Here is a 25101-nt window from a genome sequence, read left to right on the forward strand (position 1 = left end):
TAATCCTCTTTTTATGGAAAATGCCAACATTCCTACTGCTTTAGCACCTGTCAGTTATCATGTGATCAATAATATTCATGTAACACCTCAAATTAAGCAGTATAGAGCAAACATACCCTATTTAATAATATAAACGACTCACCCCACATGCCCTCTGACTGCACTGGGCTTTAGCGGGCAAAGTTGACTTGCTTCTGTTGAGTGACTTTTAAAAAACGATGTTAGCTAAGTTAAATCTAGAGTTTTTGACTTCCTACCCCGGATGCAAGACATTTACAAAGACTTCCTTCCTCTGCTCCCAGAGAAAGCAGCAATAAAAATTTCCACCTTCACTACACCACTTGAGGACTATCTCATGCTTTATTGGGTTTAGGGAGCAAGGGTCTTGCTAATAAGTTACTTCCACGGTGTCACTTCTATTCCTAGTGCTTTATCAAACAATTTGAGGACCCCATTTTTATGATAGGGCTTCATTGATGGAATGGAGCCATCACACTGTCTATATCACTTTAGAGGTGTTTCCAAAGTTCTCAGCACCTCGAGTCTCTTGTTAGCGTCCGTGGACGGTCAGCGGGAAAACTTGGTACCTAACAGGGTTTCCACCAAAGGCAGCTCTCCGAGGGGCTTCACCATCAAGAGCAATAGAAACAGACTGGACCGCCCTGCTGGGTGAGTCCCGACATTCCAGGGCCACGCGAGGAAGTCTAAGGCGGGAAAGAGACGATCAGTGGGAGGGCGAGGCGCCGGAATTCCCCACTTCTGTGCCTCCACCCCTACTCCCGCCCCACGCCCACCGCCCTCTCCACTGACAGTCCGCCGCGCCCGCCCACGCGGTGACGTCATCTCGCGGCGGCCGGGCGCCCCGCCCACATAGTGGGAGCCGGAAGCCGGGCATGCCGCGGCGCGCGGCGTCCCGGAACCCACCAGCCTGAGAACTCGCGCACCTGGGGGAAGCCGGCGGGAGGCAGCGGGCATGCGCAGGGCTGCGGTGGCGCAGGCGCCCTGCCGCGCCCGCCGGTCTGGAACCGGTTCTCCTAGTCAGGGCTGGCGGCGTGCTGTGGGCTGTGCGGGAACGAGGGGAGAAGAGGGAGATAGGAAGCCCGACTCTTGGGAAGGGCAGGCTTGCCTCTGGGATGGGGAGGAGGCAGTGCAGAGATCCTGCTGTGCGTCTGTGCAGGGCGCGTCCCAGTAGTTTGGGATTTGCAAGATGATGCAGTCAAACGACATTGGCATACAAAGGGCGATGCGTTTATCCTAAGCCAAGAACACGCTTAGAATGCACGCCCAGAGCCAGTTCTCCCCGAGGGGTGGCAACGCACCTGTGTGCCGGGCTCCGCGCAAGGGCTTTCCTTGTTCTTTTATTCTCCCGCCGCCGCTAACAACCTTGTGGGGCGGGCATGGTTGGATCCCCAATTTAAAAGGGGAAATTGAGGACAGATTAACCGGTCTGCACGTAACACAGCTGAAAAGTGGTGGAATTGCTGTTTTTTTCAGGTTTGCCTGATTCTAGATCTCAATGCTGCCCATCAGGTGTTTGAAGTCATAATTTGGTGAAAATGGGACAGTGAAGACGTTCTGTAAAAAAAAAAAAAAAAGGCATATCATGAGGTTTGGACATTTAGAGGTATAGGCTGGCTGTAGGAGTCGGGTAGGTGCCAAGGAAAAGGAACTAAGGGTAGATTTTGAATGGGATTTGGCGACAGGGAAGGAGAGGAAGCTTTCCGGTGGTGAGAACAAGGGAAAGGGAAGGAAAGGGAAAACAAAAACGTGGAGGTGGGAAAGGAAACATGGGGAGAAAGCGTTTGCCTCATTTGGAGTCTTGTGTTTGTGTTTGGCTTGCAAACAGAAGCATCTATAATTCTAGGGTTGGGGTTTTCTTTCAAAGAAATGAATTTTCTCCTTTCCGTTCTTAGGGTTTATGCTATGATGCACAGTGACATCTACCTCTGTTTAGCAAGGTGCATTCCGGCTAGTCATTTAACAGCTGGAAACTTACATACCTGTGGCAAAGATGATCTGCGGTGGAGGGTTTATTCCTGGCCCCTGGCCTGCCTGACCTTGGTCTTTTTAGTGCTTGCCGGATCCTTAGTTCCTTTCCGGTTCCAGTAGTGAGAGGAATAATAAACACTTCTAACTCCAATACACTCTCAATGTCAACACCCTCACTATCTTTAAAAGAAGGAAAAAAATACGAAATCATCTTTGTTTAAAGAAGCCTGGCCCCTGTGATTTGTTAATTTGTTGTGTTTTTATACTGTTATTGCTATAACACAGTTTGCACTACACCATTTAGCAACTGATTACTACCTTGTATTAGCCTCTAATTGTTTAATGGGTGTAAATTTTATCTCCTTAAAAAGATTGTAAGATGCCTTAGTCATGGGACTGTGCTGTTTATCTCATAGCCCTGACTGCTGACTTAATTGCCTTTTTCAACTGTCTCTCTTGCTGAACCCTCACCACTCAGTACCATCCTTGGCATACTAGGTACTCAGTCAACATTTAATAAATGAAATGATGCCTCCTGGAGAGCAGGAACAAGCTTGTTATATTGTTCTGGTTCCCTAGCAGAATTATCTTCTCTGGTGGGCACTCAGCACTCTGGTGTGACTTCATTGCTGTGCCTTTCAGCAGGGGAAAGATAATCTCCCTGTTTTGCCCTATAAAGAATTGCCACCTGAACACTATGCCCACAAGAAGTCTGCTGAGAAATAATTGTTGATAGATTGACTTAGCCTCAGAGACATCCTGGATTCTTTTCTAAAGTGTGCATCTGCCTTTCTACAATAAACGATATTTGTGGTTATCTTGGCCAGGCTGCCTAAGAAATACTTTAGGAGAATGTAATTTGAGTATCTTCTTGGCTTGAGAAAGCAAACAAACAAACCAATAAACAATCAAACCAACAGAACCCAATAGCAAAAGGATCTTCGTGTTTAATAACCCTATCTGCAAATTTTAAACAATTTTGTGCCCCGGGAGAGAGAATGCCTCCTTGTGTGTGAATTTCTAGGGCTTTTAATTTATAGTGATATTACATTCAACACTTCTTTTTAAATTTGAAGGGAGATGGCCTTAAAAATATGCTGGCAACTGGTTTGGATGAGAAAGATTCCGGTTCTTTCTTTATCCAAACCAATTAGACCAGGTCTGAACAGGATTTACAACAGAGAGCAGACCTTGTGTGCCCAAGAACTTTGCTTTATTCCAGGTTGGCGAAAACAAGTCAAGTCTGCACCATTGTTCTGTCAGCCGGTTCAGGATACGGCACAGAGTCGATGGGATGGGATGGGTTGGGGGTGGGAAGGTGATGAGTTCACGTAAATGTCTGTACCTAGGAGAGTCAGAAGCTAGAGTAAATTCTCTTAAATAGGCCCTCTCAGTGGCTGCTAAATCTGGCTCATTTCCCATGAATTAGCTGTGGGACAACTTAGTTCAAATTTCTGGGCCTTCGTCTCCTCATTCGTAAAATGCGGATAACGATAATTTTGGAGTTATAGCATGTAAATGTGCAAAGCGGTTAGAACAATGCCTGGTACACTCACACATAGTACGCGCTTTGTGAAATGTTTGGCAAGTAAATAAAGCGCTAACCTATGCTAACCGCGTCTAAACAGCCAGCCACTTGTAAGCCCCACCTATACTGAAATTGCGGGGACGCTACTGTTTTCCGACTGCGAGATTTTCCTGACCCATGCAATTACTTTTGCTGCCCTCCGCGAGGCTGTAACTCGCCCTCAGGATGTGGGACGTCTGGACTCTTCTCTCCGCCCCCTTGTAGCCCCCCACTCCCCTTCGCGGTGGTGCAGTGAATGAGGGAGGGGTACACGTCCTCCTTCTTCCCCGCCCCCTATCTTCGCGGCTAGCTAAAGCGTTAGTAACCGCCCCGCCGTACTACCGTTGGTCCGGGAACGCCTCCGGGGCGGGGCTGGGGTGCCGCGCACGCGCTGTACAGCAGCGCCGCGCCTGCGCTGTGGAGGGCCTGGGGGAGGCGGGGGATTGGTATGCGAGCGAATGTGCGAGGGGAGGGAGGCGTCCCGGCGGAGCGTGGTACTACGACCAGCGCCGGCCGGAGGGGGCGGGGGGATGCGCCGCGGCGGCGGCGGCGGCGGCGGCGGCGGCGCGGGCGCTGGGGCTGGTGTTTGGCGGCGCCAGAGCAGCGGATCCCGGTCTTGCCGCAGCAGCAGCGCGGGTGTTGTGCACCGCCTGAAGACGCCGTACCTTTCTACCCCCCACCTTTTTTTTTTTTTTTTAAATAACCGGAACCAATGAATGCAGCCGGGATCAGAGCTCCGGAGGCCGCCGGTGCCGACGGGACCAGGCTGGTGCCCGGTAGGAGTCCGCCACTGAGGCGGCGGGGGCGGCCGGAGGAGTCGCCGGCGGCGGTGGCGGCGCTTCAGGGAGCAGGCGAGCGGCAAGCGGCCGGGGCGCAGCTGAGCTTTCACCCGGCTCCTCCTCGGCGCCCTCATCCCGCCTCGACTCCCGGCCCAGCCTGGGGCTGGCTGCGGCGGCGGCGCTGGGCTGCGCTGCTGGTGCTCGGGCTGCTGGTAGCCGGAGCGGCGGACGGATGCGAGCTTGTACCCCGGCACCTCCGCGGGCGGCGGGCGACTGGCTCTGCCACAACTGCCGCCTCTTCTCCCGCCGCGGCGGCCGGCGATAGCCCAGCGCTCGCGACAGGTGAGGGGCTAGGGGGCGGCGGGCGGGGCTCGGCCGGCCGCGGTGGGACCCCCCCCATCCCGTGTAGAGGCCAGCATCTCTGCCGGACGTCCGCTCTTCCACGGCCCCGGCCGGGCGTGATGCGGAGCCCTGGCTGCTGTTCCGTCGCGGTTCCCTGCACTCCGGACATCTTCCCGTTTCACCCCAACACGCCACCCCAACACCCCACTCTCGCCGAGCCTCTCGACGGCACTGGTTCCCCTCCCTTCAGTCGGGCTCTCAGATCTTCCAAGCTGAGCAATGCGGTGGTTTCTGTTTCGTGCTGCAGAAGAGCCAGCAGGGTCTGCAGGGGACTGGGCTGATTTTTTTTTTTTTTGAAGCTGCTGGAAAAAAGTCAGCAGCAGCATTGCGGTATTGAGTCTACCCCTGGTGCTGCTTTTGCAAAGGCAGCTGGCAGCGAGTCTCACCGGTTCAAAGCCCCGCTGAACACAACGTCCCAGGGGAGGCTGCTGAAGAGGATTCTTTGAGAGCCATAATACCTGGTGATATTAGTGGTTCCGTGTTTGTATGCAGAAATGCCTAAGTTTACTGTGCATTTTTTTGCGGGGTGGAAAGAGGCCGTTTTAAGTGATGGAAAGTGTTTGCTGGTGGGAGCATCACTGGGTGACAAAGGGTGCAGAAACCGCAGCAGGTAACCAGAAATTATACTTAAAATTTGCAAAGTGCAGCATACTCGGGGCTTGCAGCTAGCAACACAGTTCTGATAGACTGCACCAGCACCTTTTTTTTTTGTAGAACGTTCTCGTAATTGAGAACTTGGAAACGTGCTTTGTAAGGTTAAGTGCAGAATTGTATCCTTTTTAAAGCCTTCCGGTGTTATGTACAACTGATGGGTTGTGGTTTAAGTAAAAGTTATGATATAAGGACCCTGAAATTATTTCTTTGGGAAAAGTAATGGAGCTAAAATAATGATTTTTTTTTTTTTTTTGTATTTCACTTAGTTTTAAAGTAGATCTGTAGATTTCCTACGGTAATTTTAAGACTAAAAAGTTTAAAGAGGCACAAGATGACCCATGATTAATTTAACCAAAGTGATAGTCCAGCGGGCGCTTGGAAGTTACGAACAGCTTCTCTGACAAGTGCTCAGAAACCGTCTTCTTTAAAGCCAAGCAGTTTCTCTGGGTTCTATGATAGGATATTTACTATTCTAGAGAGAAGAAGGATGTTGGTAAACGTTAAAGACTTTAGAGGATGTAGAGGATAGAACATAATGATCAGCATGTTTAACTTTACCCTGAAGCATATCAAGCCCTATTAAATGGAACTTGATACATCAAACCTACCAACTGGGTAACTGGGATAAAGTGATTATAAAATAATCAGCATTAGGAGCATAATACAGTTTGAGTGAGAAGATAGGCCAGACAACTTTATGCTTTATGCTTGAATAGTATTTATTCTCCAAATAAAAATGTGACAAGTAACATTATAGTGAAGAATAGTGATTATTAGGAAAGTTGATAAGACTGTAATTTGGAGATTTAATGCCTCATGCAGGAAGGGAAGGAGCAGAAATATTTAGGTTTGTAGAAGGTATAAGCATGGTTCTGGGTTTCTCTAGTAGAAAAATTTGGTTAATACATAATTGGCTAATGCTCTGTCAAAAACTAATTGCTAAAAAGGCAAGCAATTCAGAACATTTAGTATTTACTGACTGCTAATATTTTATACTGTGTAGATCACATTAAGAAAATTGCTCAGATGGAATTTTATTTTAATAAGCTATTTACAATCCTTTTTAAGACTTAAATTTGTCTGTACTTATTTAAAGCATTGGGGGAAAAAGGTGATTCTTATTGGAAAAAAAATCCAGTGTATCACACAAAATGAGTTGTGCCACAGGGCTTTAAAATAAGTTTGCTAGAAGAGTACCCTGGAATTATTTCTAATGTTCTTTTCTTTCATCAGAATATTGATTTTTAACAAGTTAAACATTTCCACTTAAATTTTAAATCATAAAACTACACAATATACAAATTAAATTGTTATTTTAATAAGTTTATGTAAATACAGTCAATAGCACTCATATCTTGGTAAAGGTAAATTGAAAATCTGTGATGAAGTTAGAGAATATTGAAAATTTGTTTGAACTATATGGCCTCTATAGGGCAGTTTCCCATTCTTAAGATTGTATGAATAGTGCTTTCTTTTATGGTTCTATTTGTAAATGTTATGCAAAGCCTAGAACCTAATTTATTAGCATTAGTGTACACTTCAGGAAGTAAAACCATAGACTGAATTTACAAAATACTGTGGTGTGGTGTCATATTCTAGGCAGCGTTAATGGATAGAGATGGAGTAGAGCATCAGTAATAAGAGAACTAAACTTCACATGAATTTGGAAAATTGAAAATTTTTGAAAGCCTTCTGAGATAAGAATTGGTGTCTTTGGCTTCTGATTAAAGTTGTGATTTAGCAGTGAGTATTCTTAATCGCTCTGCAAAATGACAACCAAAATCACTTTTCTGTTTTTCTCTTGAGACTGGTGTTTTTAATACTTACCTTTAGAAGCTCCATAAGAGTTTGCCTTTTACTAATAAAATCTATGAAACTTTCTTTTTCACTGCAGTTTGCCTCTCAAGTGTTTTATTTTGGGGATTTAGTGTACTCTAAGAATAAATTGCCTTTATCCTGTGTTTATTTGCTCAAATAAACTATTATTGCTCAAAACTATACAAATCATCCAAATAAACAGACACATTGTCATAATGAACACGGGTTTATATTTTCTTTTCCTTTTTAAATATTACCTTTTCAGAATTCATTGTACAAATGTTTTTGATGAGATAGAACCAATCCTCATAACATTGTATAGTAAGGGTTTTAAATGACATATACAGCACTTACGTATTTAGAGCACTTACTTTGAAAGTGATTGAAATTTAAAGCAAGTTAGGGATAGGTGACTGAGAGCTTGGTGATTGTGTTCTAAAGCAGTACTTTAATAACTCAAAACAATGCCTTTTTTTTTTTTTTAATTCTTTGCCTAACTGATTTAGAGTTGATGAATTGATCCTAGTGGGGAGTGACCGATCTCATCCAGATAGGGTCCCTGAGAAACAGCTTATGAAAGCGAAACAGCAACAACAAAATGCTGAATAATTGAAATATTACATTATTTCTTATGGAATTAATTGTTTCAGAATTTTTAAAAACAAATTTTAACTGAACATATTTGCCTCTATCCTTTTAAAGAATGAATTAAAGTAACATTCTTTAGTACCTATATGAAGGTTTTATCTTAACTGTAGTACCATTTCACTGACTTGGCATGTTATTCGAAATATACATATATAAAAACATGTCTCTTAGAAGTATTAAAATCTCAATTAAAGTTTAATACATTCTTAGTTCAACATATAATACCATTTAGAATGGCCACTTTACCCAGTGCTGTTAAACACCTCTGCGTTGTGGAGCTTTCATTAATTTAGATGGAAATATCTCAAATTAGCATGATTGTCATTGGGAAAATGTTAAACGGAACTTTTAATGACATCAGTTGTATTCCTTATTTTTTTAAATTAGTAGTTTGTTTGCCTGTGGGATATATGTGTTGCTTTCAGTAATATTTTATGAATAATTTACACATGTTAGTGTTTCCATTGTGACCATAGACTCAAAGTAGATTCAGATGGCGTGAGAAACCTTTGTTCCTCTGCGACATTGCTCTTTCAGAACTTCTAAAGCCATCGTTTGCTGTATCCTCTTTCTCTTTCCCTTTAGTATCATTACCAGTGCTTTTCTTCATCAGTCTTTAGTCATTGCTGTAGTTGTATTATTGTTGCTAACTACAGGATTAAAAAATCTGTTCATATCCATTTGATCTAGTCAATTCTGAACATTTAAGAATTGGTAGTAATCTAATTGGTCTGGAAACATTGCATCCCTTGGTACTCTTTTAAGAATACCATGGCAGGGCCGGGCGCGGTGGCTCAAGCCTGTAATCCCAGCACTTTGGGAGGCCGAGACGGGCGGATCACGAGGTCAGGAGATCGAGACCATCCTGGCTAACACGGTGAAACCCCGTCTCTACTAAAAAATACAAAAAACTAGCCGGGCGAGGTGGCGGGCGCCTGTAGTCCCAGCTACTCGGGAGCCTGAGGCAGGAGAATGGCGTAAACCCGGGAGGCGGAGCTTGCAGTGAGCTGAGATCCGGCCACTGCACTCCAGCCTGGGTGACAGAGCGAGACTCCGTCTCAAAAAAAAAAAAGAATACCATGGCAGAACTGGCCTCTGTTGGGAGTCTCATAGCACAGGAAGAATTCAGAGGGCCAGTTGGAAAAGTGGATCCAAGATTTAGCTTCCTTTTATTCTAAAGGAGGACACAGGATGATTTAGCTTGGCAAAGGCTTGCTTTGTGGCTGGATACATGCTAGTATTTTCAGATTAATTTAGGCTCTTTTTGCGTAATGATATCAAGGATTTTTGATAGTGCCCTAATCATTGATGATAATTGCGGTGTGAACACTTTCACAATGATTGTCGGAGATCTGCATTTATGTAATATAGTTAATGTATATATTGGCTAAGCTAATAGTAAAACTAACTGCTAATAATATGGATAGTAAGCCATTTTTTGACATTTACTAGAGTTTGGACCTTACCTTGTTAAGATCTACCTAGGAATTTACTTCTGAATTGATGAGGTTTTATTAACTAAATAATTATTAAGTACAAGCAGAATAACACGAAAGAGAAAGTGGGAAAGAATTAAACAAAAGAGTAAGATGTAGGTCTGACTGTTTTGGACTCAGACTAGGTAATAATAGGCACATTGATTAAACTATTCCTATGTGTTAGTATTGTGCTAAGTGCTTTTTATATTATACATCACTGTTTTTGATTCTGAGACTAATCCTGTTAGATAGCTACTGTTTTTTTTCCTTCCAACTTTTCTTTTGGATTCATTTTTGATTCCAACTTTTATTTTAGATTCATGTTGCAGGTTCATTGCCTGGGTTTTTTGCATGATATTGAGATTTTAGTTACCAGTGATCTCGTCAGCCAGGTACTGAGCATGGTACTCAGTAGTTTTTCAACCCTTAACCGCTCCTCCTTACCTCCCCTACAAGTAGTCCTCAGTTTCTATTGTTGCTGTCTTTATCTTCGTGTAGTAGATTAGGAAACATACTGGATGATCTTAAGTAACTTGCCCAAGCCCACAAGAAGATAGGACTTCTTATGGAGATGAGTGAAAAGGCTTTCTGGGAGGAGGCATATCCAAGAATAGGGGGTAAATAGCTTTCTTTAGAGTTAAGTATAAGGTATATGTAGAGTAGTGGGGAATGCAAGAAGAAAGAAGGTTGGGGCCAACTTATCAAGAGCTTTACCATTCCCTAGTGTATTCAGCATGTATCAAAATGTCAGCACATCTAAAACTGGGGTACTCGTCTGTATACTAGGAAGAATGGGACACCCAGAACAAATACACATTTTCTGGGCATATGCATTTTATTAGATTATTTGAGAGATATACAACTAAAGGTTTCTAATTATGCACGTTAGGGAAAATGTACATATGTTTTAATTTTTGAGGTAAAGGCATTTTGAACTTTCAGAATGTTTTGTTAATAAACTCTTGAAGTTACAAATCTATATCCTGTCATTAGGAGGTGAGAGGCATTGTGGTTTTTGAAGATGGGGGGGGTGACATGTCCTTTGTGTTTGAGACAACCAAATCTGGGTGGATGGCAATGAGGAGATAACAGAGATAAGGATGCCAGTTAGGAAACTATTTAGAAGAAGAGAGCTTGAGAATTCTAATTATGTAGTGGCTATGAAAATGTTTAGATGAAATTTTGTAAAATCGACTGTATTCTTAGCTTAGAAAGGAATCTGGCTATTTATATGAAGTGTAAGAAATAAAAATTACCTTTAGCATTAAACATACAGAGTTTATAGAATGATTTAAATCAGTATAAGCCCTTGATAAATCCAAGAAGAAACACACTGTTTGTGATAGAGAATCTTCTTTATTTCAAATGTGCCCATTTCTTAATATAAAGATTAGTTTTTAAAAAAAATATAATTGGGCGTATGTGATGATTTACAAAGTTGTTGACAGAAAAACAGTTGCAAATGTCTTTGCCAGTTGTTTGACAAATAAAACCAAAAAACTTTTGATATCCGAAGATAATATATTTGCCATAAAATGCTTATATAAAGCTTTTAGAATTCCATGTGTAAAAAGGTTAAGTGTTTCCAGATTGAACTAATGTTAGAAGTCAAGAGTCGAAGTCTCCCCAGACCCCTCAGCTGTGAATAACAATATTTGAGACTACTGGCATATTACTTATTTCAATATTAACTTCTAAATTTCATTCCTGTGTGAATTTCTAGCTTAATCTACAGATGATGATTTCTATTGCCAAATCTAAATGGTTTGTTCTTTATCCATCTAGATCTTTATATTAGTATACGTTGGATATTCAGTCTTTCTTGACACTTTCTAATTCTACCTTCTGTAACTGTTTTCCTTGACTAGTTTCATTGTTGCTGATTTTAAGGGTGGTTCCCTCTTAAGTCTCTGTTCTCAGCCTCCTGTTCCCCTAGTCTAGCTGAACATTTCCTCCTCGGAGAACTTCATTACTAGGAAAGGTCTAAATTGGGGGTAGGGAACCCCAAGCCAATGATTGATTTTTGGCTTTATTTCCTTTGGCCCTTGGTGTGATACAGCACAAGCATCATGGCTGCAGTCCCGAGACTAATTTCCTTTCTACTGGGCCTTGTCAGCCATATCCTTTAAAGTGAAACAATTTCAGGATTAAGGCTAGGAGCATTTGCAGAATGTTTAATAATGTCTATTCAGTGTTTTCATAAGATAGTGGTAACTCCGTTCCAGTACACACAGGCTGATTGGAGCCACAGAGCCTGGCAGGCGCAGTTTACTTGGACTAACATTCATCTCAGAGCCCAAGTACCTGTATCTGTCCTCGTGTTTCTTTTATGTGTGCTTATGGATCTTGGCCACTGTGTAACTTTTTTTCCTCTAGTCATTTTCACTTTCTCTGCCTCTCTTTGATCTTCCTAAACTTGACATTATATGGAACTGAAACACCTCAAAAACTTTTATTGAATTAAGTGCTGGGATTTTAATTAAAAAAAATGCTTGAAGTGAGTATCTCATTTATGTGATTACAGAATACTAAACAGCCTTATCATAAAACAGCCTCATCAAAACCCCCTAGGGTAGTCAAAGTGATTTGTAGTTTCTTAAAATATTCTCAATAAGTAAAAAGTCTTTTTAAACCCTTGTTTGAAGTTTTTGTCTCCTACTCAGCACACTACAAGTTGCACAGGCCTGTGTTTTCTATTACTGTCTTTTTTTTTATTTTTTAAAAAATCTGATGTTGGATAACTAGATAATCTTAATTCCTCTTCTTTATTCCTGTTGTCCAGCAATAAATCTCTAACCTTTTCATTCATGACGTGTATGTAATTTTTGCTCTGTTTCCCCAATGCCTTGAACCATTGTTATGTTTAGCTCTTATTTCTGCTTTGCCACACATATTCAGACTCTATTAATCCTCGCCATTTCTTTCTTCTGGGTACCACGTTAAGAAAGAAAAGCTAAACTGCAATTGTAGGTACCCCTGCCTATTTTTGAATTGAATTTGCATACCCTCTGATGTTTATTCCGTGTTTGGGGTCGTACGCTATGGCTCATGTCTGTAATCCCAGCACTTTTCGAGGCCAAGATGGGCAGATCACTTGAGCCCAGGAGTTCGAGACCAGTTTGGGCAACATGATGAAACCCCATCTCCTCAAAAAATACAAAAAAATTAGCTGGGCGTGGTGATGTGGCCCTGTATTCCTGGCTACTCAGGAGGCTGAAATGGGAGAATCAGGTACCTGAGCCTGGGGGAAGTTGAGTCTGCAATGAGCCTTGAGCAGGCCACTGCACTCCGGCCTGGGCGGCGGAGTGAGACCCTCTCTCAAAAAAAAAAAAAAAAAAAAAAGGAAAAAAAAAGTTTGTTTGGTTCTAGGTCTGTTGTATGGGTCCTAAATAGAACTATAGAAGGTTAAAGTGAGAAAGTTAGTCATTGGTGAATATGTCTGTGTGTGCATAGAGTTTTAAACAATATTTAGTGATGGTTTTGTGCCAGCTATGGTTTGAGTAACTGGAAATATAAAGATGCTGAAATTGACCATTTAAAAACATTTATTATTTATTTATTTTTATAGATGTAGTCTCACTTGGTTGCCCAGGCTGGAGTGCAGTGACATGATCATAGCTCACTGCAGCCTCAAACTCCTAGACTCAATCAGTCTTCCCACCTCAGCCTCCCAGGCTGTGAGGCACCAGAGGTGGCTAATTAAAAAAAATTTTTTTTAAATGTAAACCTGAAAATTGCCTGAGAGTGGATTGCATAATCTAAAAATAGGAAAATGTGTATAAATATTTTGTTTCTTAAAAGACCACTACTGTGGTAGCTTATCTAGCATCCTTGCTACATTTACTGAAAATACCTGTTAGAGATATCTGCACTGCTATGTTCTTTTCAGCATTTTTCACAATAGCCAAGATATGGAAACAACCTAAGTGTTCATCAATGAATGCATAAAGAAAATGTGATACATATGCACATGCACCGTGAAATATTATTCAGCATTAAAAACGAAGAAAATCCTGCCATTTGCGGCAACATGGATGAATGTGGAGGACGTTATGCTTAGTGAAATAACGCAGACCATAGAAAGACAAATACTTACCAGGGGCTAGGAAAAGGAGTAATGGAGAGATGTTGAAACTTCAAGTACAAAGATTCAGTTATGCAACATAAATAAGTTCGGAGATCTAATGTACAACAGTATGACTATAGTTAATAGTATCGTATACTGTACTTGAAATTTGTGAAGAGGGTAGACCTTAAGCGTTCTTAACATACCAAAAAAAAAAAAAAGGTAAGACTGTGATGTGCTGGATTATGTGAATTAGCTTCATTGTGGTGAATATTTCATAATGTATGCATATATCAAATCAAATTGTATATCTTAAATATATCTACTTTTTGTCATTATGCCTCACTGAAGTTATAACAAAATATAAGAATATTTATTGGAAGTATTAAAAAATAAGTCCCCCTTCCCCCTTCTTTGGAACAAAGTATAATTATAAATATAGTTTTAAAAATTTTAACTGATACATAATAGATGTACGTGTTTTCAGGTATCATTCCTTTTTCACTCTTTAGTATACTTTATTAAAAAACAAGCAGGCAAACCCAAAATTTCAGTGCGTCCTATGTGCCAGATACCAGTTGGGTGTTTGGAATTTCAAGATCAGTAAGATATTCACCCTACCTTGTAGTCTGCTAGAAGGCATATCCACTTAAAGGGTGATGATACATTGTGGTAAGGGTAAAAGGGCCTAACGCTATGTGCTGTATTTTACTGAATTACAAAGATGGAGTTACTAATTTTGATGTGGAGATGCAGGTTGTTAGTGAATCCTTTTTTTTTTTTTTTTTTTTTTTTTTAAATATCCAGAGTAGAAGTGTCTGCCGAGAATGTATGCGTTTGTCAGATGGAGAAAGGCATGGTAGAAAACCAGAGGTGTGAAGTGAGGAAGCTGGGTGGGGAGTGACGATTATTATAGGCATTGACATTTGAGAATGCTAAATATGATTGTGAATTACCAAATACCCAGGATGACAGAGTCAATGCTGGGCCCTTTTGCAGTGCAGCATCATCCATATTTGCATGTGGGATTTAAATTTTTGCCAGGCATTTTGTATGTTTCATCCAATTGAATCCTTAGAGAATCCCTGTGAGGTTATCTCCATGAGTTAGTACATCTAACAGAAATTTAGGATTGCTCTCAAATAGTTTGTACTTTAAAAATCACCCAGTGCCAAGGATCTTCATGTTAAGCATAAGGTATATATGGAGTTGAATCAGGAAATGAGGCTGGAGAAGGAGCAGATGCAAACGTTGTGATTAATTTACATTCTAGATCTTTATTGTCCAGTGGCCTTAGGAGTTCTTCCTTCATTTATTTTTGGTAAATAACAAAATTTTGCTATTAAATATTCCGAAATCTTGGAATACGACTCCTATAAAATATATCTGAGGCCCAGTAATTTGTTCTTTTTAAAATTAAACTTTGACTCGGTTTGTTCAGTTTGACTCGGCTTTTCGATAAATGCGTAATTGCTGTTTGTGCTTTGTTCTCATAAATGTAAGGATGATGGAATGTAATTTTTAAGAAGCATAGCATCTTATATCTTGAACTTTTATCTGGCCCATCAGTTTGTTTTGACCTTTTTTTTTCTTTTTTTGGTAGAGACAGAGTCTGGGTATGTTGCCCAGGGCTGATCTCAAATTCCTGGGCTTAGGCAATCCTCCCACCTCGCCCTGCAAAGTGCTTAGATTATAAGTATGAGCCACCATGCCTGGCCTGTTTCCACTTTTGTATAGTGTGATGAAGGGCATAGCCTCTAGACTAGAGCAGGATTTTCTGAGTTTGAATCCCAGTCTGACAGTGGTTTTGTAATTTTGGGTAGATGATTTAGTCTGTTAGCGCCTAAATTTCCTTATCTGTAAAATGGGCTGCAAAGAATAAATGAATAACTCTATATATACTTAGAATAGAGCCTGGCAAGGGTAAGTATTCAGGTATTATTGACTTACATTATTCTTTTTATCTGTAGATACAGAGGTAGGATAGTTGTAGAAATATGCTTTGATTTATTGAGTGTTATTAAGATATTTTATGTTGCATTTTAAAAAGTATGAAGACATAGTTTGAAGCAGTTAGTTGATCTAAATAACTGGACCACGAATGGTCCAAGATTAGTTAAAACTCTGTAGAGATATAAAGCTAAGTATAGACAGTGACATTGAGAAACACCATGATATTAAAAAAAATTAATTGTATCATAAGCCTAAGTCATTCTGTACCTTTATTATTTTATATCATTTAAAGATTTAAAGCATTTTGCAGTTGAAATGTTAGACTTTAAAATCTTTAATTTATGAGTTTAAAGGTTTATTATAAAAAATTTAGAACATACTGAAAAGTAAATATAGAAAATACATCTACTTCAACAGCTAAAAATAACAAAGATGGGCCGGGCGCGGTGGCTCACGCCTGTAATCTCAGCACTTTGGGAGGCCGAGGCGAGCGGATCACGAGGTCAGGAGATCGAGACCATCCTGGCTAACACGGTGAAACTCCATCTGTACTAAAAATACAAAAAATTAGCCAGGCATGGTGGCGGGTGCCTGTAGTCCCAGCTACTTGGGAGGCTGAGGCAGGAGAATGGTGTGAACCCAGAAGGTGGAGTTTGCAGTGAGCCGAGATCACACCACTGCACTCCAGCCTGGGTGACAGAGTGAGACTCCGTCTCAAAAATCAAAAACAAAAAACAAAGATAACATCAAAATTTTGTTTTTTACAATCTTTTATAGATATATATGCATATTGACATATTTATAATAGGCTCATAGAGTGATTTTTAAAAAATGTGAAATTACTTAGTAAATATTTGAATGCCAAGTATATTACAGGCATATGATAAGTATTGGGGATACAAAGATGAATGAGATTGAAGTTTTTGTTCCCATGGAGCTTGCATTTCAGTTGGGAAGATAGAAAATACAAATGCTATTTTGAGTTGTGAGAAATGCTATTAAGGAACAAAAGAGACATAAAATAGAAAATAATGTGGGGGCAGTTTTTAATATAGGTAGGCTAGAGAAGGCTTCTGAGAAGGTCACATTTAAGGTGGCATCTTGGAAGACAATAAAGAGCCAAGTCTGAAGAACTGGGGAATAGCATTCCACACGGACAGAGACTTTGAGGCAAGACAGAATTGGAATTATTTGAAGAAGTGAAAGAGTATCATTTTGACCTAGCATCTTGAGGGAGGGGGATTGTCGGATGAGATCTGGCTATAGAAAAGCGAAGGACTGGATGGTACAGAGCCGCATAGACCTTATTACATTATGTTTGGGTTTAATTCAGAGGATAACAGGCCGGGTGTAGTGGCTCACACCTGTAATCCCAACACTTTGGTAGGCCGAGGCAGGCAGATCACCTGAAGTCAGGAGTGCAGCCCAGCCTGGCCAACATGGTGAAACCCCATCTCTACAAAAATACAACAATTAGCCAGGCATGATGCTGGGTGCCTGTAATCCCAGCTACTCAAGAGGCTGAGGCAGGAAACTTGCTTGAACCCTGGAGGTGGAGGTTACAGTGAGCTGAGATCATGCCATTGCACTCCACTTCAGCCTGGGTGACAGAGTGAGATTCCGTCTGAAAAAAAAAAATGTTTTTTCCATTCTTGTTGCTGCCGTGTTAGTTCTGAACTAAATCGTTTTGGCTAGATGTGGCCAGAGCAGGGGGGCTCTGGGCCCCTTGTTAGGTCCTTGTTAGCAGTGGCCCAGGGTTACTAATGACTCCTTTGTCCAGGAAGCTCATGGGGAAGTACAGACATCCTTGGATATGAAGTTTTGGTGATCAGACAGGGCTTGTTTCCTGTAGGGCACTTCTTCTGTCATCAGTGAGAGAGATGCTCATGTCACCACTCTCTTCTGCCATAATGGCTTCTTCCAGCTCTTGGGACAGCTTCTGGAGATGCTGTTCTGCCTCCACAGGCTCTAGGTCACTGTCAGACTCGCTGGGAGAGCAGAGGGACTCTGTCAAGGAGTAAGGGCTCTGGAAGGCAGACTCCCGCCTCAGCCGCTGTAGTCGGTGGGTATGTGAACCCATCTGGGCAGAGAGGCAGTGATGCTCCTTCTCCCAGGGGTCTGCGGCTGAGTGGGCAGGGGCGCCTCCAGACAGCTGGGTGCTCTTCCGGCTCAGGCTGTGAGTTGGGGATCCACTGCTCTTCTCTGCCCCTCTCTTCCTCCTCCTGGCCTTCACCTGAGTCTCCACTAGCCACTTGGTGTCAGGACTCTTGGATTCTCTGGTACTTGACATCCAAGGCACTCTTAGCTGAGCGAGCTGTAGCCTGGAGGCTCTGCTGCTCTGGCTCTGGGGTTTCCACGTGTTTCCAGGAGGGGTCTCCCCAGAGGTTGAGGTTGACGACTGTCAGGGGCAGCCTCCTTTGTAACTGTCTGCACAGGGAACCCAGGGCTGTGGCAGAGGTCTCCTGGATGGCTGGCCACAGGCTGCAGCTCTTTGCTGTCCTCAAGCTGCTCCTGGTGCTGGAGAGATCTCCAGCGCACAGAGGCCCCTACAGCCTGCCACCGAGAAGCCATCTGCCTGCCCAAGAGTCTTGTCTAACCATTAGGCCCCAGCACCCACAACGTCCACCTGACACCAAGTACTGTTAAGTACTTTTAGGAAGAACTGTGGCATATCTTTATTGGTGACTAGTAACTTCTAGTGGACAAATGTTATAGGATCAGCTTTCAGTTCTTCATTTACATAAACTGAGCAGTTATTAATATATTACTCATTTGGCTTAAGTTATGAACTCTCCTCTTTTAACGGATAATTTCATATCTTTTCGAGTTTAGGGAAATAAAAGAATGGATTATTTAAAATGTTACAATTTTATTTGATTTATAGTCTCACAGATTTTAAGAACATTAAAAAGTGCTGGTTAATATGAAATGGGAAGTAGTAAAATTGATAAGTATTACGCATAGACTGTGAGGTTATATTGTGGCACTTAGTTGTGGAGGATATTTATTCAATAAATGTTTGAATGTCTACTATGTGCTAGACAGCAGACACTTTTTAGATGCCGGAGAAATAGGAGAAAACTAAACTAATGAAGTTGCTGCTGTCATAATTTTACTTTTAATGCTGTGGTCATTTGTTGGGCAATTGTAGTTTTGCTACGTGCAGTATGTGGTCTTAGAATAAAATTAGCAGCTTCTTCATATTATGATTGCTACGCATTCCAGTACTCACTAGTTTGCAGATTCCTCTAATTGAAACTGAATGGCACATTGGTTTTATTTATTAATCTTTTAACTCATAATATCAGTTATACAAATCACAATGATAAATCTCTTTGAGTTTTATACAAAGCATATCCATATTCTTAACTTACAATCAAGTTTAACTTAGTGTAATAGACCTAGAATTAGAACTCAGATCTGTTAACTCCTAGTTTTGTGTTATTTTGCCATATGCTATATAGTATTTTTTATGAGATTTGTTTAAAAATCTTATAGAAATATGCACATATGCTAGTTTTACATTTTGAAGTCTTTAAGTTTGTTTTCAGGCAGGTGGCTGGTAGTCATGATAGATTCATCATAAGCCCTAAATACATTCATAATTAGGATTTTTTTTTCTTCATGTTCTAGATTAGTAAAGGAGTAAGAAGCTGGTATGAGTCTCAGGCCTCTAATTTATAATGTAACAACATGAGAACAGACTCTGTAGGGATGAAAAGATAATAAGTCTTTGTATTTAGTCAGTCTTCAAGATTTCTAGATAAATGGGAGCTGTTTTTAGTTAAATACAAATTCCCAAGCAAGACATGATATGTTTATAGACAATTCCTTTCTAATTATTATGGGGATGTTCTTGAAAATACTAGGAAAATTTCAAATTGAAAAACAGACCTTTGGGAAAAATAGGCTTCAGACAGTCTGTAGCCCCACAAAAGCCCTTATTAATATTTATATTTGCTAAAAGAAAGTACCATAGTAATCATTTGCATGTTCTGAATTAGTAATTCAGAAAAGTTAGTTTCCATTTATCATCCTTTTATTATTAGGAAGAGTTCAGTATTTCCTTCTGTAGCTTATGAGATGTTTGAAAACCCATGTTCGCTTGTAGTAGATAGTATGTACACAAAGGAGCATATTAGCGGCTCAGTGTCCAATCCATTGAGAAGCTAGATGTCTTGTTTTTGTTACTTGAAATTGTTGATTCACATGTCTTAGGAGTCCACACGGTCTCAGAAATGTTGATTGATTTGGATGAATCAAATGGAAAAGGTTTGGGGTAAACTTATTTAAGAAGTCTTTAATTTCTCCACTACTATGAATGAAACCACTTCAGTAATAGGGTATTGGTAAAATTAGAATTCTTCCTCTAGAGGCTTTATGTTAAGACATGAGGATGTTGGACAGTCTCTCCTGCCTCTGTTCCCACCACCTAGGTAGGTCTTTGGATTGTAACACTTTCGCACTTTTGAGTCACAGGGATACACTTTTAAGGCCAAGTGGACTTTACCTAGGTTTCCTTTAACTTAGGGTTGCATTTTAAAAGTATTAAAACTGGCTCTGCCTTGCGTTACTCTTATCAATCTCTAGATCCCTTCTTTTCCAGTTACTCTAACGTAAACATTCTCACAGTAGTGGAAATGAGAAACCATAGATAAATTTGTGGGTTATTAGAGTTTTCATAAAGTGGAATTATCATCTAGAGGACTTACTAAATTTATATATAATAATTGTTTTTTTAACTCATAACCAAATGCCTTTATTTAATGTACTTGCTGAAAATTGACAGTTTTTTGGCCAAAGTACTGTAGTCAGTGTCTTCATTGGTTTAGTGGCTTTTGGCAGGAAACTATAGTATATGTTTAATTATTGGATTATACTTTACAGTTTAGGTTTTTTCTGTCTCTTACTGTCTTTTTTTTGTTTTAGACCATTTGAGTTTTTTTTGTTTTTCATGTGGAGATGGTAAATAGAATGTCATCTTTTTATCGGTGATAGAAATATTTTTACAATATCTGTTACATATGTACTTTCCAATAGTTAGTTATTCCAAGCTATATTGTTTTGTATTAACCTTTTGCTTTGACTTGCCTGATTTAAGGTAACTATAACTTAACCAATTTTAAGAGGGCTTTCTGACCTCTTTGGATCTTGGTTGTCTTTTATTAATTTTGGAAAATGCTGGCCATTATCTTTTCAGATAATTCTTTTTTCCTTTGCTTTCTCTAGTCTCCCTTGGGACAACAATTAAGTATATGTTAGACTATTTGATAATGGTGTTTCCTTACAGTTTCTTTATTTAAAAAAACACCTCTCCCCTTTTTTTTCTGTTTCAGTTTGGATGACTCCTGTTGACCTAAGTTCATGAATAATCCTGTCAAAGGGATTCTCCATCTTTGATAAATTCTTATTTTTAATTTTAGCATTCCTATTTGACTCTCTTATAGTTTCCATATCCCTACCAAAATTTCATATCTGTTCTTATGTTGTCCAGATCCTTTAACGTATTAATCTTTTCCTTTACCTCTTTTAACATATTTATGAATCATAGTTATTTTAGCATCTCTGATTAGTTCCAACATCTAGGTAATCTCTGTTTGGTTCCATTGTTTGCTTTATCTCTTAATGATGGGTTTTTTTTTTTTCCTTCTTTAAATGTATCTCATAATTTTTGAATGATAGATGAACCTGTGTCTAGAAATGGGTACACCTCCTCTGTCACCTGTTAGTATGGTAGGTTGAGTTTTTTTTTTTGTCATTACTTTGTCTGGATATGGCTCTGTTACTATCATCACCTTCAGTGCACCACAGACCTAAATTTCTCTCACGTCGGGTTGCTGTTATTTTGTGCTTTGGATGGACTGAGTGGTGTTCCTGCTTGCTGTGGTTTGAACATTTGTCCTCTCCAAAACTCCTGTTGAAATTTAATTGCCCTTGTAACAGTACTGAGAAATGGGACCTTTAAGAGGTGCTTTGACCGTGAGGGCTCTGCCCTCATAGGTAGGATTAATGTTGTAAAATATAGGGCAAGTGTGGCTCCCTTTTGTCTCTCTCTCTTTGCCTTTCTGCCGTGTAGTGACTCAGCAAGAAGGCTGTAGCTAGATGCTGGTATCTTCATCTTGGACTTCCCAGCCTCCAGAACAGTGAGGAAATATAAATGGATTGCTGTTCTTTATAAATTACACTGTCTCAGATATTCTGTTATGGCTGCACAAAGGGACTAAGACACTGCTCTGTTGGCAGCTGTCAGCAACATCCTGTTCTATAGTGGATTCTTTTTTATATGTGCTAGGTTTGTAATGGGGGTGGAGAAGTTCTTGGTTTTCCTGGTCTACTCTCAGTCTTAGGTAGGGCTTGTGAGCCTGAGTCTTGAGAGTACAACCTTTTGGTCTTCTCTTCTCCCCCTAATCTTTCCCCTCCCATGGCAGCCAAATTGTGTCTCATGACTGAGGTAGTACTTGGGACGGAGAGTTTTCTGTCCTTCCTCTAGCAGTAGTGTACTTCTGCTTAGTTTTGGTATGGGATCATGGGTCAGGAGGGTCTCTGTGTCCTTGAAGTGTAGTAGGCTTTTACTTCTGTCACTCCCTTAGGGGCAATGGATCTTTGCCTGGGCCTTGTGGGTGGGAGAGGTAACTACCTGCTTCTCCTAGTCTGTAATTGTCTCTCAGACTCTGACTAATCCTGATTTTTGGTATATCTCTTTTCCTTTCTTTCCAGGTTTCAGGTTCTGTTCTCTTATTTAGTCACTCACTTGTATTCCCCATCTGTATTAGTTCATTTTCACACTGCTATAAAGATAGTCCCTGAGACTGGGTAATTTATACACAAAAGGGGTTTAATTTACTTGCACTTCCACCTGGCTTGGGAGGCCTCAGGAAACTTACAATCATGGCAGAAGGCGAAGGGGAAGCAAGGCACATCTTACATGGCGACAGGAGAGAGAGAGACAGCAAGGAAGTGCCGCACTTAAAACCATCGGCTCTCATGAGAACTCCCTCACTATCATGAGAACAGCATGGGGGAAACTGCCCCTGTAGGCCAATCACCTCCCATCAGGATCCTCCCTCCACACATGGAGATTGCAATTGGAGATCAGATTTGGGTGGGGACACAGAGCCAAACCATATCACCATCTGACTTTTGACTGTATTTTAATATTTTCTTGCTGCTTTGTCTCCCCTGTCATGTGCTCTTTTTGTATTGCATTCAGCTTGACTCATCAGCCTGTAAGTAGGCCAGTAAACTTTTCAATTACTTTTGTGACTCAGAAACTTACCTATTATTCTAGTTAATCTACTTGACTGTGTATTTACTTAACTATGTAATCTACATGACAGTGTAGATCTTGCATTTTTGTATAATTTGTACCAAAAATCTCTAATGAGGATTTCATGGTTTCGCTTAGTTGATTTCACAGTCTAACAGTTGTGAAACTCTTAATCTTTTTTTTTACCTGCCTGTGGTGAAGAGTGCATAGTTTTGTGGAAGGATTATGGAATTGAGTCAGGTGACCTGGGATATTATACCATTTCTTTTATCTGCTTTTCTATTCATCTACAAAACATTTATTGAATACCTTTTTTTTTTTTATTCTGGGTGGTGAGATGTTATGACTATGACTTCTGATAGCTTTAATTTATCGAGTACAGTCACTGTGTTAAGTGTTTTTCATAGGTTCACATTTAATTCTCCCAACAACTCTATGAGAGCAATAGGTATTATTTGTAGTAATTATTTGGGGAAACTGAAGAACCATATAAGTATCATGTCCATTACCTCATAGATAGTAAAGAGAAGCAAGCCTTCCACAAACATTAGTAATGTTTCATCTCACGGATGCTTCATAGTATACATAACTATTCCTTATTATTAGAAACACACTTTAAGTTTTAGCTTTGTAAGTAATGATTCAGCCAGAGTCCTAAGAGGTATGCTTGATTGTTCTGGGCCCTCATTGCCCACATTCTGACCTCCTGCCAGCAAATACTATCGATTCTAGCCACTACATTATGTCTTGAGTTTCTCTGCTTTTTTCTATTTTCATTGCCATCACTGTGGTCTAGGCTACCGTTCCCTCTTACTGGGATTCCTGCAGTACCTTCCTAACTTGTTGTTATCGTTCTTTACCTTCTGCAGCCTAATCTCAGAAGACTGTACACGTAAGATAATTTTCTCCCCCCTCTTTAATGACTTCTCTCGTAATTATGATAGAATAGAAACCTTTCACGCTGACCTGCAAATCGCTGCATGATCTGGCCCCTGTCTACCTCTGTAGCTTCATCTGTTTTTACCATTTCTATCTACCCAGCTTCCTTTCTGCTGCTGGAGTATGTGAAACTCTTTCTCTGTTTCTGGGCCCTGGCACTTGAGGTTTCCCATGTCTTGATTGTTCTTGCTCAGCTTTTTGCATGTTTGGATGTAGTATATTTTCGGTTTTGTATTTTTCTCAGGACTTTTTTTGGTGACTTCCTATAGGAGCAGGCTCAGTCTGTACTGTCTCTAATAAACATACACAGTATTTTGTTAATTTCCTTTATAATACTTCTAACCAGAAATTACATTTTAATGTGCTTATTAACTTGTTACCTGTACTTATCCACAGAAATATAAGCTGTAAAAGGATTGGGCCCTTGTAGTATACTACTACATGTAGTGTCTAGATAGTACACAGTGTCTCATAGGTACTCCATAAAACTTTTTGGATGAATGCCTTGGTTCATACCTCTTGTGCATAAACCTTCATATATATATATGTATATATATAATTTTTTCCCCTGAGAATAGACAGCCAAATTAGAATTAAACTAGAGAAAATATTTAATGCATTTTAAACCAGATGCGGTAACTTAAATGTTTTAGAAATGATTTTTTTCAAAGATCTTAGGATTCTTGAAATGGGTACTATGTTATCTCAAATTTTATTCTTACATACGTAGGTTTTCTTATTTTGAGCTTGGAAAATATACATAAGTGTAGACAAGAATAAAATAAATTGTACTCTTCAGAAAGAACCATTTTGGTATTGTTCTTTTTATATGTGTATGTGGTATTATTTTATGTAGTTGTGCTGTGTTCTGAATATGTGTGTTTCCCCAGCATTTATATATTGAAACCTAACCCTCAAGGTGATGGTGGTACTGAGGTTGAGCATTTGGGAAGTGATTAGGTCATAAGGACAAAACCCTTACGAATGAGATGAGTGCCCTTCTAAAGGAGGCCAGAGGGGGCCGGGTGTGGTGGCTCATGCCTGTAATCCCAGCTCTTTGGGAGGCCGAGGCAGGCAGATCACCTGAGGTCAGGAGTTTGAGACCAGCCTGGCCAATATGGTGAAACCCCGTCTTTACAAAAAATACAAAATTTAGCCAGGTGTGGTGGTGCATGCCTGTAGTCCCAGCTACTTGGGAGGCTGAGGCAGAAGAATGGCTTGAACTCTGGAGGCAGAGGTTGCAGTGAGCCGAGATTGCACTGCTGCACTCTAGCCTGGGCGACAGAGTGAGACTCCATCTCAAAAAAAGAAAAAAAGCCACTTTTGCCCTTCCCTTCTGCCATGTAAGGATATAGCAACAAGGTGCCACCTGTAAAGCAGGAGAGCCCTCACCAGACACTGAATCTGCTGGTGCCTTTATCTTGGACTTCCCAGCCTTTAGAACTATAAGCAAAAAAATTGCTGTTCTTTCTAAATTACCCAGTATAAGGTATTTTGTTATAGCAACCTGAATGGACTAAGACAAGTTGCGATCCTTTTAG

The 25101-nt window shown here is 40.6% G+C and overlaps 1 protein-coding gene, 2 long non-coding RNA genes and 1 pseudogene across 4 annotated transcripts in view; 1 reads left to right on the forward strand and 3 right to left on the reverse strand.

Annotated features, from left to right (window-relative positions):
- Positions 1–352: 352 nt before the first annotated feature.
- On the reverse strand, positions 353–1416 carry LOC117085249. The gene is made up of 3 exons (XR_004437894.1): positions 1320–1416; positions 945–1062; positions 353–704 (listed from the first exon to the last, which is right to left on the reverse strand). It is a non-coding gene; the product is annotated as an uncharacterized LOC117085249 (long non-coding RNA).
- A 75-nt stretch (positions 1417–1491) lies between these two features.
- LOC117085248 lies at positions 1492–3866 on the reverse strand. Its single transcript, XR_004437893.1, has 3 exons — positions 3705–3866; positions 3180–3334; positions 1492–1575 (listed from the first exon to the last, which is right to left on the reverse strand). It is a non-coding gene; the product is annotated as an uncharacterized LOC117085248 (long non-coding RNA).
- A 122-nt stretch (positions 3867–3988) lies between these two features.
- Positions 3989–25101, forward strand: part of STIM2 (stromal interaction molecule 2) — a 168997-nt gene continuing 147884 nt past the window's right edge. Inside the window, exon 1 of one of the 2 annotated variants that reach the window (XM_033213936.1) lies at positions 3989–4677. In XM_033213936.1, coding sequence (XP_033069827.1) covers positions 4269–4677 — 409 coding nt within the window. In that variant the 5' untranslated portion in view covers positions 3989–4268. The remainder of the gene's footprint in view (positions 4678–25101) is intronic. The other variant, XM_033213935.1, reaches the window with a different exon arrangement.
- Positions 17140–17925, reverse strand: LOC117085247 (annotated as a pseudogene).

This window comes from Trachypithecus francoisi, unplaced genomic scaffold (assembly GCF_009764315.1).
Source record: "Trachypithecus francoisi isolate TF-2019V2 unplaced genomic scaffold, Tfra_2.0 Lachesis_group1, whole genome shotgun sequence".
NCBI lineage: Eukaryota > Metazoa > Chordata > Mammalia > Primates > Cercopithecidae > Trachypithecus > Trachypithecus francoisi.